Source organism: Brachyhypopomus gauderio, chromosome 12 (genome assembly GCF_052324685.1).
Source record: "Brachyhypopomus gauderio isolate BG-103 chromosome 12, BGAUD_0.2, whole genome shotgun sequence".
Taxonomy (NCBI): Eukaryota; Metazoa; Chordata; class Actinopteri; order Gymnotiformes; family Hypopomidae; genus Brachyhypopomus; species Brachyhypopomus gauderio.
In genome coordinates this window covers 12,553,186-12,567,099 of record NC_135222.1, presented here as the reverse complement: position 1 = coordinate 12,567,099, position 13,914 = coordinate 12,553,186, and the positions used below count along the sequence as shown (strand labels likewise).

Genomic DNA, 13,914 nt, shown 5'->3' with positions numbered 1-13,914 from the left:
TTCACCATCACCAGACTTCAGAGCATGAAGAGAAGTCACCGGATTACAAGCTATTTTAGCTTCCCTTGTGACAAACTCAACAAATTGACTGACATTAGGAAATGCACCTGTTGCTTCTTCGATATCAACAACCTTTCTGTTCCATTGGGCTGTTAACCATTCAAGAAGCTTGGTGAGTATCCTTTTATTTTCGCTACAGTCATTTGGGACTTCAAGATCACTAATCTGAGACATTTCTGATTGACAGCCTCGAAGGAAGTCTGTGAACTCTCTCAATTCTGTACTTTCTTTAGGTCCAATTTTGGGCCATGAGATGAGCTTCTCATCTGCTCCTCTATTCGTGATGGCAGTTCAGTGTTCCCTTTACAATGACCCCCTAGAACATGCAACAATTCCCTAAGATTCCACTATCACCAATATATTCTGCTTCATGAGCACGCCCCCTCCTGTCAACCGACAAAACCAAAAGAAAAAATAGGCAAACAAACCATACCCACACGTCTGACTGCGTTGGCAGCCATATAAGGCATCGGATGCAGTGGTGTAAAGCACGCCTTCACTGGACTCTAGAGCAGTGGAGGTGCATTCTCTGGAGTGACGAATCATGCTTCTCCATCTGGCAATCTGATGGACGAGTCTGGGTTTGGCAGTTGCCAGAAGAATGGTACGTGTCTGACTGCATTGTGCCATTTTGGACAATTCCATGCTCTGAACTTCTGGTTCTGCAGGTGGTGACCACAGACCAGGAGACATGGAGGGGCCTTTGGAGGCCAACAACCCAGCAGCAGGACCTCTAACTCCTTCTTTGTGCAAGGAGGAACAGGAGGAGCAGCGCCAGAACCCTGCAAAATGAACTCCAGCAGGCCACTAATATCCATGTTTCTGCTCAGACTATTAGAAACAAACTCTATGAGGGTAGAATGAGGGCCCGATGTCGGGCTTACTGCCCAACACTGTGCAGGACGATTGGCATTTGCCAGTGAACACCAAGATTGGCAGATTCACTATTGGCGCTCTGTGCTCTTCACGGATGAGAGCAGGTTCATACTGAGCACATGACAGAGTCTGGAGATGCCGTGGAGAATGTTCTTCTGCCTGCAACATCCTCCAGCATGACCGGTTTGGCAGTAGGTCAGTAATGGTGTGGGCAGGTATTTCTTTGGAGGGCCGCACAGACCTCCATGTGCTAGCCAGAGGTACCCTAACTGCCATTAGGTACCAAGATGAGATCCTCAGACCCATTGTGAGACCATATGCTGGTGTAGTGGGCCCTGGATTCCTTCTGATGCATGACAGTGCTAGGTCTCATGTGGTTGAAGTATGTCAGCAATCCTGCATGATGAAGGCATTGATGCTATGGACCGGCCTGCCTGTTCCCAGACCTGAATCCAATCGAGCACATCTGGGACATCATCCACCAATGCTGCGTTGCACCACAGACTGTCCAGGAGTTGACTGACACTTTAATCCAGGTCTGGGATGAGATTCCTCAGGAGAACATGTGGAATAATAATAAAAAGTGTGGTGTGGGTGTATGTGAGGGTGGTGTGGTGAGTGAGTGTGGTGTGGGTGTATGTGAGGGTGGTGTGGGTGAGGGTGGTGTGGTGTGGGTGAGGGTTAGGGTGGTGTGGGTCAGGGTCAGGGTGGTGTGGTGGGTGAGTGTGGTGTGGGTGAGGGTGGTGTGGTGGTTGTGGGCAGGTGGCATGGGTCGATACAGTGCGCTATATATTATAGGAAGGCTAAACTTCGTAAATAGAAGATGTCTGAGGACTGTGTCTCTATTACTGAGCTGATTCTGCAGAGTGGTGTTATCAGCCAACAGTGCAGCAGTGTGGAAACACACACACACACACACATACACATACACACATATACACACACACACACACATACACTCAGAGTTAGCCTCCTAATAGCCAGTTTGGCAGGGTGTACATCTGCAATTATCCACCTGGCTGGTATCCAAGGAGCTACATGCACAACCTAACGCCCCACCCCCTACACCCACCCTCACCATCTACACCCACCCCCAACAACCACCCCACCCCCTACGCCCCTACCACACACACAACTGCCTAACTTCTAACTCACACTGTGCACACATAAAATAAATATTTACAGATACAGAATTGAATGCAACACACAAAATGTGTGTACACAAGTCACTGAGCTATTGAGGAGCATATTTTCATACTGTTAGACCCTCTTAGGATCGAATCAGAGTCAGGAACTCTCAAACCAGTGGAGACCGGTTGCCTTTCAACATATAGATTCTCAGACTGACAATAACAATTCAGTAACTTTCCTAACAGTTGCATGATTGTATGTGATATTTAAATAGATTGACAAATGGATTGGACAAATGGATTAAAATGGATTGACATACCATCATTACCATTATGTAACGTGGCTCGCGCCACGGAGCGAGAGGACGGACACAAGTGCTGAGAAGAGCGAGATTTATTCAGGGGAATACCGTAATCATCGTCGGATAGCCAGGCAGGGTCGATAACAGGAGGGCAGTCCGAGAAACATGCAAAGACGGGCATTACAAAGACAGGGAGCACGGGACACAGGAGAAACAGGAATACGGTCAGGTACAAAGAACAGCGATGAAACAGACACGATCACGAATCAATACAAAATACCGGACAAAGGACAAGGGAGACTCAGGGGCTTTTATACACAGACTAAACTAGGGACAGGTGATGACAATGACACAGGGGCGTGGTAACAAACGAGGGATTCATAAAACTAACGAGCAGGGCGGGACAAACGGGCAAGAACACAGACACGAGGGAACCCAGAGTGACAGCTACGAGAGGGGGCGTTGCCCTACGTGACAGAACCCCCCCTCAAAGCGTGCCACTCCGGGGCACGCAAGGGCAGACAGGACAGGGACAGCGGACACAGGACAGACCGGAGGGACAGGACCAGACAAAATAGGACGGGGGACCTGGGACACGGCAGGGACTGGAGACAGGGAGACAGGCCAAGAGCTGGGCCGGGACACGGCATGACACGGGACACAGGGGGGCAGGACAGGGCCAGGGCGAGGCACAGGAGCAGGACTGGACCGGACAGGACTGGGGACAGACACTGGAGCGGGGCCAGGGGACAGGGCAGAGGTAAACACTGAGGCAAACACGGCTTGGACGATGGTGACGGGGACAGGAACAAGGTGGGTAACAACTTGGGGAACAGACACGGGGACCGGGACAGAGATGACACCACAGGAAACAGACACAGGAACAGGAACATGGACACGAACAGACACAACCACGGGGACAGGGACCAAAACAAAACCAGGGACGGGACCAGGGAGCAAGGGGAACACGGGCAACGGAACATAGGAGGTACATGGCGGAGCAGGGGGAACACAAAGTCCATGCCCAACAGGGGGCAGCACAGTCTCTTGGGGCACAGGCGCGGCCGGGCGGCGGGCAGCGGGCACAGGCGCGGCCGGGCGGCGGGCAGCGGGCACAGGCGCGGCCGGGCGGCGGGCAGCGGGCACAGGCGCGGCCGGGCGGCGGGCAGCGGGCACAGGCGCGGCCGGGCGGCGGGCAGCGGGCACAGGCGCGGCCGGGCGGCGGGCAGCGGGCACAGGCGGAGCCGGGCGGCGGGCAGCGGGCACAGGCAGGGTCCGCTGGCGGGCAGCGGGCACAGGCAGGGTCCGCTGGCGGGCAGCGGGAACAGGCAGGGTCCGCTGGCGGGCAGCGGGAACAGGCAGGGTCCGCTGGCGGGCAGCGGGAACAGGCAGGGTCCGCTGGCGGGCAGCGGGAACAGGAACCGGCGTGGACGACCCCTCCTGGGTCGCGGGGACAGGAACCGGCGTGGACGACCCCTCCTGGGTCGCGGGGACAGGAACCGGCGTGGACGACCCCTCCTGGGTCGCGGGGACAGGAACCGGCGTGGACGACCTCTCCTGGGTCGCGGGGACAGGAACCGGCGTGAACGACCTCTCCTGGGTCGCGGGGACAGGAACCGGCACGGACTGCCTACGGGCAGCGGGGACAGGAACCGACGTGGACGACCTCTCCTGGGTCGCGGGGACAGGAACAGGCACGGACTGCCGACGGGCAGCAGGGACAGGAACCGGCGTGGACTGCTGACGGGCAGCGGGGACAGGAACCGGCGTGGACGACCCCTCCAGGGTCGCGGGGACAGGAACCGGCGTGGATGAGACACCCTCGGGGGGCGGAACCACCGGGCTGACGTCCTCAGGGGGCGGAACCACCGGGCTGACGTCCTCAGGGGGCGGAACCACCGGGCTGACGTCCTCAGGGGGCGGAACCACCGGGCTGACGTCCTCAGGGGGCGGAACCACCGGGCTGACGTCCTCAGGGGGCGGAACCACCGGGCTGACGTCCTCAGGGGGCGGAACCGCCATACTGACGTCATCGGGGGGCGTGACCGCCATACTGACGTCATCGGGGGGCGGGACCGCCATACTGACGTCATCGGGGGGCGGGACCGCCACACTGACGTCATCGGGGGGCGGGACCGCCATACTGACGTGGCTCGTACTCCCCCCCAAAAAATACTTGGGGTTGTCATGTGGAGTAGCCGGCAGGGTCAGAGGCGGTGGGTCCTCCTCCTCAGGGTCCTGGGTGAGCCTGGCAGAACACACAGACACACAAGCTCCTCGGTTGCTCTCTCTGCTGCGGCTCCGCCTCCCTTGAGGCGCCGGGAGCTCACGGTGGTCAGAGAGAGTCAACCGAGGGTTAAGCGAAAACTTGTCTGTGCGCTCAGACCGTCTGCCCGCTGCTCGCACGACAGGAGGTTTTTCCCTGTCGTGTTCGCAAAACCGGGCAGACACACAGCGCTCAGATGGAGTCTCGTCGCGAAAGCCAGTAGAAAGAGACTGCGCTTTCTTTGGTCGGCGACGAGACTTCCTTGTACCCGCAGCGCCAGGGGTATTCCTGTCTCTAGTTTGTTCGCACTGAAATACCGGAGAGTCGAACCGGATTAAACCAGCCGACATCCATTCACAGTGTTTGAACTCACCAGAGTCTCGCTCTCTCGCTGTGTCCTTGATGGGTCCGGTATTATGTAACGTGGCTCGCGCCACGGAGCGAGAGGACGGACACAAGTGCTGAGAAGAGCGAGATTTATTCAGGGGAATACCGTAATCATCGTCGGATAGCCAGGCAGGGTCGATAACAGGAGGGCAGTCCGAGAAACATGCAAAGACGGGCATTACAAAGACAGGGAGCACGGGACACAGGAGAAACAGGAATACGGTCAGGTACAAAGAACAGCGATGAAACAGACACGATCACGAATCAATACAAAATACCGGACAAAGGACAAGGGAGACTCAGGGGCTTTTATACACAGACTAAACTAGGGACAGGTGATGACAATGACACAGGGGCGTGGTAACAAACGAGGGATTCATAAAACTAACGAGCAGGGCGGGACAAACGGGCAAGAACACAGACACGAGGGAACCCAGAGTGACAGCTACGAGAGGGGGCGTTGCCCTACGTGACACATTATTTATGTCAGAGCTAGGGAATGCATATGGATGGAAACACATACACGCACACACACCATTATCTCTTTATAGTGTTTTAGGAGAGGAAAAATAGCAGACTCAAATATCAAACTCAAACTCTTTTGATGCTGCACTTCCATTTATATAGAGACACATCTACAAACTCGCAGATCAAAGCGATTTCATGAGCTGTTGTTTTTAAGTGATTCATAATCTCGGTTTGAAGGATGCTGTTGTTTTAAAACTATTCTTAATTCACATTTGAAGGATGCTATTGTTTTAAAGATATTCTTAATTCACATTTGAAGGATGCTGTTGTTTTAAAATGATTTTTAATTCACATTTGAAGGATGCTTTTATTTTAAGAAGATTCTTAATTCAAATTTGAAGAATGCTGTTGAAAGCTTGTCATTTTCCTAGATTCCATTTTGATCCCAGAAGCACTGAGACCAATGCAGCAGATAAAATGGACTTTTATTTTAGTTTATTATTTATTATTATTTTTAGTTTATTATTATTTTAGAGGTAATCAAAGGTCCAATACGCAACAGTTTATTGATTAAGAGTTACATGAAGGGAAGATTCAACAAACCTGCATATATACCTGTATTTATATGTTCTGGCAAAGCACACACACACACACACACACACACACACACACACACACACACGCACATGCACACACACCCACACACGCACACACACACCACACACGCACACATACGCCCACACACGCACACACACACACACACACGCACTCAATTGCAATTAAAGCACTTACAGTAATAGCTCTTCAGACTGAGCTGACACACGATTTTTTAAGGTTTCCGTCTATAATCTTGTGGCTAAACAGACGCATGGCACCTGTGAGCTCCTGGAAGCTTTTCATCTACTTGCAGAATGTTGTACGTTAGATGATTGATTATCAGGATTGATCGGGTGATTTCCCTCAGCGAGCAGAACCACAAGGGTTATTCGATGTCTAATGGTTATTCTATATAACCATTATATATGGTATATGGTATAGTTATAACTATATTCTATAGTTGATTGCTCCTCATGCATGGACTGACAGTAATGGGCACAGCATGCTCCTGCTGTAGGAGAGGTTCCGTTAGACATTTGAAGGACGTTTTCTTGGTCATCACTCCTGCAGATTACATGGGTTTATCGGAATCTCTGTACCACATTTATTGTCCCACATCCACTTATGTTGATCAAATTAAATTGTATGGCTGGTGCAGTTGGGAACCCTGCTCCCTTTGTTGATCATCTAAACTGAAAGACGGCCGTGATGAGTCTTTTATGGTCTGTGCTTCTTTGGGTGTTCCAGGCGTTTGAACAGATCCAGTGCCTCAACAGAACATGAGAGTGGCCAAAGTCCTTCTCAGCCTGAGCTTTACCACGTAACACTCTGGCCTACCCTGACCTACTCTGACTTACTCTGGTATACACTGGCCTACCCTGCTCTCTACCCTGGTCTACCCTGGGCTCTATGCTGGTCTCTACCCTGGTCTGCCTTGGTTTCTAACCTGATCTCTACCTGGCCTACCCTGGTCTCTACCCTGATATCTATGCTGGTCTCTACCCTGGTCTACCATGGTATCTATGCTGGTCTCTACCCTGGTCTACCATGGTATCTATGCTGGTCTCTACCCTGGTCTACCCTGGTCTCTACTTGCTCTGCATGCCTTCATGCTAATTTCCTGGGATGCAAACATGATGATGTTTGTTCTCAAACTACTCACAGTGTCAGTTATGTGATACGTGATAAGGGGTGTTTGTCATCAAACACATTATAATATCCTGATAATAGCCTAGATGCAAATGCATAGGTGATGTATGGTTGTGCTAACAATAATCTTGAACTGAAGTGGATTTGCTGTAGCAATTAAACAGCTATAGAGAAAACAAACAGCAAGAACAAAGAACATGAGTTGTGCTGTTTCACCTCTGCTGCTCTATTCATGCATGCAATGCATCTGAATACAATGCACATAATATCCATTGTGAGATGCTCTGACTTGAGATGCATTTCACAGCGGTGCCTATTAAAAGTCTTCAGCCTGTTATGACAGGACACAGTGTCAGTGTTTGCTCGGCATCTTTCCCACCCGCAAAACTGAACTCATCTTGGGTGAATCAACCTTATAATCCTAATCCTGGGATTCCAGCCAAACAATTCAATAAGTCATCTATATGAGCAAGAACAAATAAGGTCACAACTATGAGGTTCTATCTCCTTCTACATCTATCTTTCCCTTGCTCTCTCTCTCCCTCTCTCTCCATCTCTCTCTCACCCCCCTCCTTTCTCCTTGACCTCTTTCTACTCTCTCGATTACCCACAGAGAAGATGTGGAAGCATTACAGACGTGTCCAGTGAGGCAGCACGCTCTGCTGACTCAGCTAAGAAGACTCAGGATCCTGGACTGTGCAGCCACTGCTGAATAAGGGATGGACAACAGAAACGGAAACATTTCACCAAACCCACAACACTCCCCTCCCCTCCCGCCCTTGATCTTCCCTTCAATTTTCGACCCAGCGTTCACTCTTCTGGCCCTCTAACAGGGCGCCACTACACTTTGCCTGACCAATGAACTGCCTCTCCCTTTTCAAGGCCAACGAGTTGCGTTGTGCGAGGGCCTTTTGCAGTGTATGCATAAATGGGGTGTGTGTCCACAGCCCGCTGCGCTGGTGAGAGGCAGACCGAGAGAGTCCTAGTTCAAACACCACACCCACTTTTGAAAGAAAACACAGACTTTAAAAAAGCAATGTTGATGATGAGTACCTTTCTTACAGGAAAAACGTCTTTAAATGTGTACACTGTATTGTGCTTAATAAAGAACTATGTCTGACAGAAATGAATAGCAGTAAAAAATTATTGTGCATGAGAGATAAGACATTATCAGGCATTATGTAAACATAATGCCTGAGTTTCTAAGAAGGCTGCTGTGTCATACTTTCAAAAATAAACAAATGACATGATAGTGTTATGACCATTTAGGTTTGCATTCCCCTTACTGCACATTGTGTGTGTGTGTGTGTGTGTGTGTGTGTGTGTGTGTGTCTGTCTGTCTGTCTGTCTGCCTGTGTGTATCATGTGTATGCATGTGTGGGTGGGCACACGTGTCTGTTTTAGAGCATCAGCTGTTATCTCTAAAGAAACAGGACCACCTTGGCAAGTTTAGAAGAGCAGCCATGTTAACCCCCTCTAAAGTTTATCTGTACCTAATCCCCACAGCAGAGATTCTTAAGACTGCAGTCTAATGAAAGGCCAAGACGAGAGTGAGCACCCGTCTGTGAGAAAGCCAGCAGTCGCTTCTTCTGCAGACAAGTAACCTTTCCATTTGTATTCTTAATGTGACAATCCTGTCTCCAGAAAGAGGTCTGCGAAAGATCTGTTTCCCTTCACTCGCCCTTTACCCACCTCAGCCAGGCCCAGGAGAACGTCTGCGTATGGCCCGTTTTGGTAACACTTCCCTTCCACCAGTCTCTCCGAGCTATAAACAACCAATCGGTGACACTTACGCTGTTCCCCTCGACCTGAAAGCACTTTCTACAGAAAGTGCCAAAGGGATGTGTGCAGTAGGCCGCTGGTGTCTCCAAGCCTACAATGTTTCTTCAGCAATCAAGTCTAAAACTGTTTCCTAAACATTTAGAGGTGCCATACTGGGAGACTGGTGTCCTCAAAGCAGCCTTCAAGGTCTGACTTGCTGAAGAATTGGTAGGCCTGCCCTTGAGAAGGGGCGTGGAGTCGCCAGCAAGAGCAAGAGGACGGGGTTTCTGGACTCAGGAGCCAGAACTGCCCCGAGTGGGGTCAAGTACCCGTCCTCACAATGCTCGCTTCACTGGAGGTTCTTTCTCCTCTATCTCTCTCCATAGCAGATCGGGGAATATGACGAACTGCAGACGCAGCAATTGTGCTGTGCTCGGAAATTGTAGACGCGCTTTTCCTTGCTAGCCATTGAAAGGAAAGGGCAGCACAGGAGATTGCATGTGGAGTCGGATTGGAACGCACCCGTGCCTGCCCCTTATTGCTTAGTGGTGGCTGAGGGAGGATGGGGGGTGGGGGTTTGTATGCGACAGGGTACTCACTTGCTTTTTTATGTACTACGTGACTTCGCAGGTCCCCTGGAATTCTTGGCCATGTGAATGTAATGAAATGGAGGTGTGTGTGTGTGTGTTGTGTAAAATAGAGAGAGACATTGTCTCCAGTGTTTATATAAAATAACCAATTGCATTCCCTGGTAAACAGAATTCACAGTAGGAAATTGTAAAATAAAGAGCCAGATGGGCATTCATTGAAGACTGCACTCACTCCTGCTCCTTTATCATGGATGGATGGAACAGGTGATGTTTGACAGCACACACGGGCATCAAGAGTGATCATTTGATGTTGAAGGACCACGCGTGGGACAGGATGTGAAGTCACAGTGTCTGAAAGCACACCGCTGCTCCTGAGCAGATAGCGGAGATGCAGACACACACGCGCCATGGTGGTACCAGATGGATGGCCATGCAGGCACAGATAAACAACTTCAAACACAAGCCCCTGATGGAGCTCAGAAGTCCCTCAACCAGTCACACTTAGTGAGGAGCTTGTGCTGATGGACAGGGGTTTTTGCAGGTGACGTCACAATGCCTTTGACGCAGGCCACCTGGTGGCGTGAGAATGAGATGAGCAGCGTGAAGCCATGTTCACGTGATCAAACAGCGATGATTATGGATACACGTTTTCGTCATGGCCTTGTTAATGAATCCAGATCAATTTCTAGAAGATGTGATGAACAAATAAAGAAAATAAGAAAAAAAATCCATAGTCTTTCTGAATGTTATAGTAACAATTATAATAAAATAATGTATCAAAGTTTTGTTTGGAAAAACACCCTACATAAACACATTACACGCGCTACAACAAGGAGCTTATGTGAGATTGTTCACATGAAATACTGACATTTGACAGCGATTCTGAAAAACCAGAATTCCACTGAGATGAACTAGACAAGCGTCACAGACATGAAATGAATGCTGGACGCACGAATTCGTGCATGGAATCTTGTAATGAAAAGTTTTAACTACTGTAAGCGCAGGGCTCGTCCGAAAAACAGTTCTCAGCGAAGTATTTTCGGCGTGCCGCAGCACCAACATGTTATTAAAAACTTCTTGTGCCTGTCTTTAGCGCAACATATTGAAGACCAGCCTCTGCGTTGAGCTTGGGTGGGTTCAGTTCTGCGGCCGTGCCTCGGGATCATATGACGGTTCTGCCCTGACTTCACTTTTTATGTGGTACCTAAAAGAGACTCGTGAAATCCACCTTCAACCTCATTTCCTTTCGCCCTCAGCCATGGAAAGCACTTTAAAAAACATGGGTTATTGTTAACAGTGAGCGGTGGCAAGATCGCACTGCTAAACGTGGAGGTCTTCAGTTTATTTGTTACGTGCATGACGAACATTAATCGACATTACGGCGCCGGTACACGTTACAGGTTGAAACGCCAACACAGAGCATCTGATCGCTTTTGCAGACATCAGCAAACGTTGCCCCTGCTCTGCAGAAGAGCGCCTGTGGCGCGTGCTTCGCTCGCTCTTTGCTTTGTCCCCCTGCGGGTTAAACCGAGGAACGACCATTTCGACCTCCTGCACAGTGAAACATTTTACAACAAACCAAAACGTATTTACAATTACTGCTTTTATTTCAACAGGTTATGTTATTATATCATATGACATTTTACTAAAGTTTGCTTCGTTTGGTAGAAAACAAAAATGTTCCATGTTATACCAAACTTCAGCATTAAAAATACTAATTGGCACGTGTGCGTACGTTAAGTGGCGAGCGTCCGGTCCGGTCCATACACGCGTGACTGTGTTGGGAAGAGTGTGCGCTGCTCTCGACCCAGTGAGTGGAGAGAGGCGGGCCAAGAAAGCTCCGTGTAACGCGATAGCTGTGCAGCTCCGAAAAGCTATTACTCAAACTCTCTCTCTCTCTCTCTCTCTCACACACACACACACACACACACACGAGCGCAAACACACAAGCCTCCCCAGCTCGAAGACAAGACGACGGCGCGTACGGCGATACGGGCAGAACGATGCTTGTTATACGGAGGAGGAGGACGAGCTTGTATGCTTTAACACACTGAACACGCCGTGTAACGTAGACGGATCCTCCTGGAAAACCAATGTGTGTCGTTTTTACAGTTTGGAAAGAACTTTGGAATATTTAACGCTTTTTAAACTACTTAAGGAGGAGGACACAGCGTAATCCGAAGGCGAGGAGACACAGAAGACAGAACCGCACGCTTCGACCTGAGGATTACGAGCACCGGCCCTTCAAGCCTGTGATCTTTTAGGGAAACTATTACTCGTCGTGCATGTCAGCAATGCTTAAAATAATCTGAATGTGTTTATATGGAATATTTTTAATGGGGAGATTTTCCTACGATGACAAGTACAGTGTGTGGTCATTTTCATGTTGTGTAGACAGTTTGCATGCGCTGTGATCGCTGCGCTCAGTTGCCACACACCAAACTTCCCTCAGATGAACACCTTATTGACATTAATTGAACATATTTGAAAAGAAAGAAAAACGAAATCCAGCGTTTTAAAACGAGCGTGATCTTCTTAAAAGGAGAAAAGGCTGGTTTACTGAGGAACTCTGGGAAGCTGAAACTAAACCACATTCCCAGATCTCAGGGTTGACAACCGAACGGGCAAGATGGATATGTTACTATCACTTCACCAAATTGCACTCATCTTTTGTTTCGTCTTGAAAGCCAGTGGAGAAGAAGGTAAGATTGCTTTTTGACAGTTGTAAGTTACGCATCTCTGCATGACTTAAATCCCCTTCAAACGATGGAACTTGAAATGGCAATGGCACTTTAGTCCTATATGGCACACATTCGTCTTCTGGCGAGTCAACCAAATATTTGACAGCCGCAGAATTACACCGCGGAGATGTATCGTTCCCTAATAAATATCGATCTTCTTGAAACACCCGAGGAGTGATAGCTTTCACCAACATTTTGTGGAAAATGTTGCCTTTTATCCACAAACGAAATTCTCTCTCAGAACGCACATTTACTAAATAAAATGTCTCCCAGACAATTATTCGGACATTTCATATTATACATCACAGTATATACAAATAGAAAGAGATTAAGTTAGTTACTGTGTTTACAAACGCCAGTAGTTTCGTAACCTATTTCTTTACAACTAGGACCCCCCCCCCCCTTCCCAAGGTTTGTTGGACAATAAAAACTTTTATGTTTAATGATGGGGCGCACGAGATCTTTTCTCAGCCTGTTGATGTAAACCGATGCCCTGCAGACATGCAGACTGAAAATCGTTGGTGATTAATTTTGATGAACGGTGGCAGACCCCTGGCGTCTAGTTAGACGGATATAGGTAGGGTTTCACTAAAAAACGTAGCAGAGGTGATTAACTCCTTTCACATATATTGACAGCGTTTTCAGCGATCAATCAAAAGAAACCTCAAATAATAATAATAATAGCTAATAATAATAGCTAATAATAATAGCTAATAATAATAGCTAATAATAATAGCTAATAATAATAATAAATATTATTATTGTTTTTGTTATTTAGTAGATGCTCAGACTACATGGGCTATGATAAGAAGATTACTCATCCATGAAAATCCCGTTCAATTAACCAGCTAATGTTTGAAAAACAAATGCTTTTACTGGCATTGTCTAAACTGCTGCATGTGTTACGTTGGTTCTGCTTCTAATAGAGATTTTCAGAAACCAAATGCACCCAGATCGCGACCGAGGTCGCACCATTCGTCTTCCCTTTTTGCTCAAGTGATGGGGACGCCAGCCAGTTTCTGGCATGCAGGGCACATTAGACGCGCACACGGACTTTGAAGCTGTAATTGCGTGGCTGTTCCTTTCCCAGGAATAGTTCAACAATGGCTCATTTCAAACTATCAAACAAGCTGTATAATTATTGTGGCCGTGGCGCAAGTTATCGTTGCTCGCTAAGACAGATAGTCATCTTCGGCATCTTTTCCTTTCTTGCGTTTCCCCGAAGTAGCAATTGATGTCCAACTCAAGTGTCATTAAAACCAAATAATAGGTAGCTGTTTAAAAGTTATTACTGAAAAGCTTGCTCGAGATCTTGAGAAAGCGCTCACACCGTTATAGATCGAGTACGTTTTAATAGCTTAAAAAACTACCATTTTCCTTCAGTACTGAGGCAAGAAGTGTGAGTTATGCTAAACTGTTGCATCTCCCTTATTCTCTAAACACGACGAGCGCTGTTCTGTATTTAAAAAGAGAGCGAGACGCCTGTAGCTGGCTGGCTCATACAAAGTAGTAAATGTTTGTCATTTTCTGGAACAACTTGCCAGACGTTTTCGACTCAGCAAAAGTCGATGGTGTGCTGCGCTAACA

The 13,914-nt window shown here is 48.5% G+C and overlaps 1 protein-coding gene across 3 annotated transcripts in view; it reads left to right on the top strand.

Annotated features, from left to right (window-relative positions):
* The first annotated feature begins 11,494 nt into the window (after positions 1 to 11,494).
* The window catches only part of nrp2a (neuropilin 2a), a 70,752-nt gene continuing 68,332 nt past the window's right edge, over positions 11,495 to 13,914 (top strand). For 2 of the 3 annotated variants that reach the window (XM_077023188.1, XM_077023189.1), the window contains exon 1: positions 11,495 to 12,288. In XM_077023188.1, the coding sequence (XP_076879303.1) occupies positions 12,216 to 12,288 (73 nt within the window). In that variant the 5' untranslated portion in view covers positions 11,495 to 12,215. The remainder of the gene's footprint in view (positions 12,289 to 13,914) is intronic. The other variant, XM_077023190.1, reaches the window with a different exon arrangement.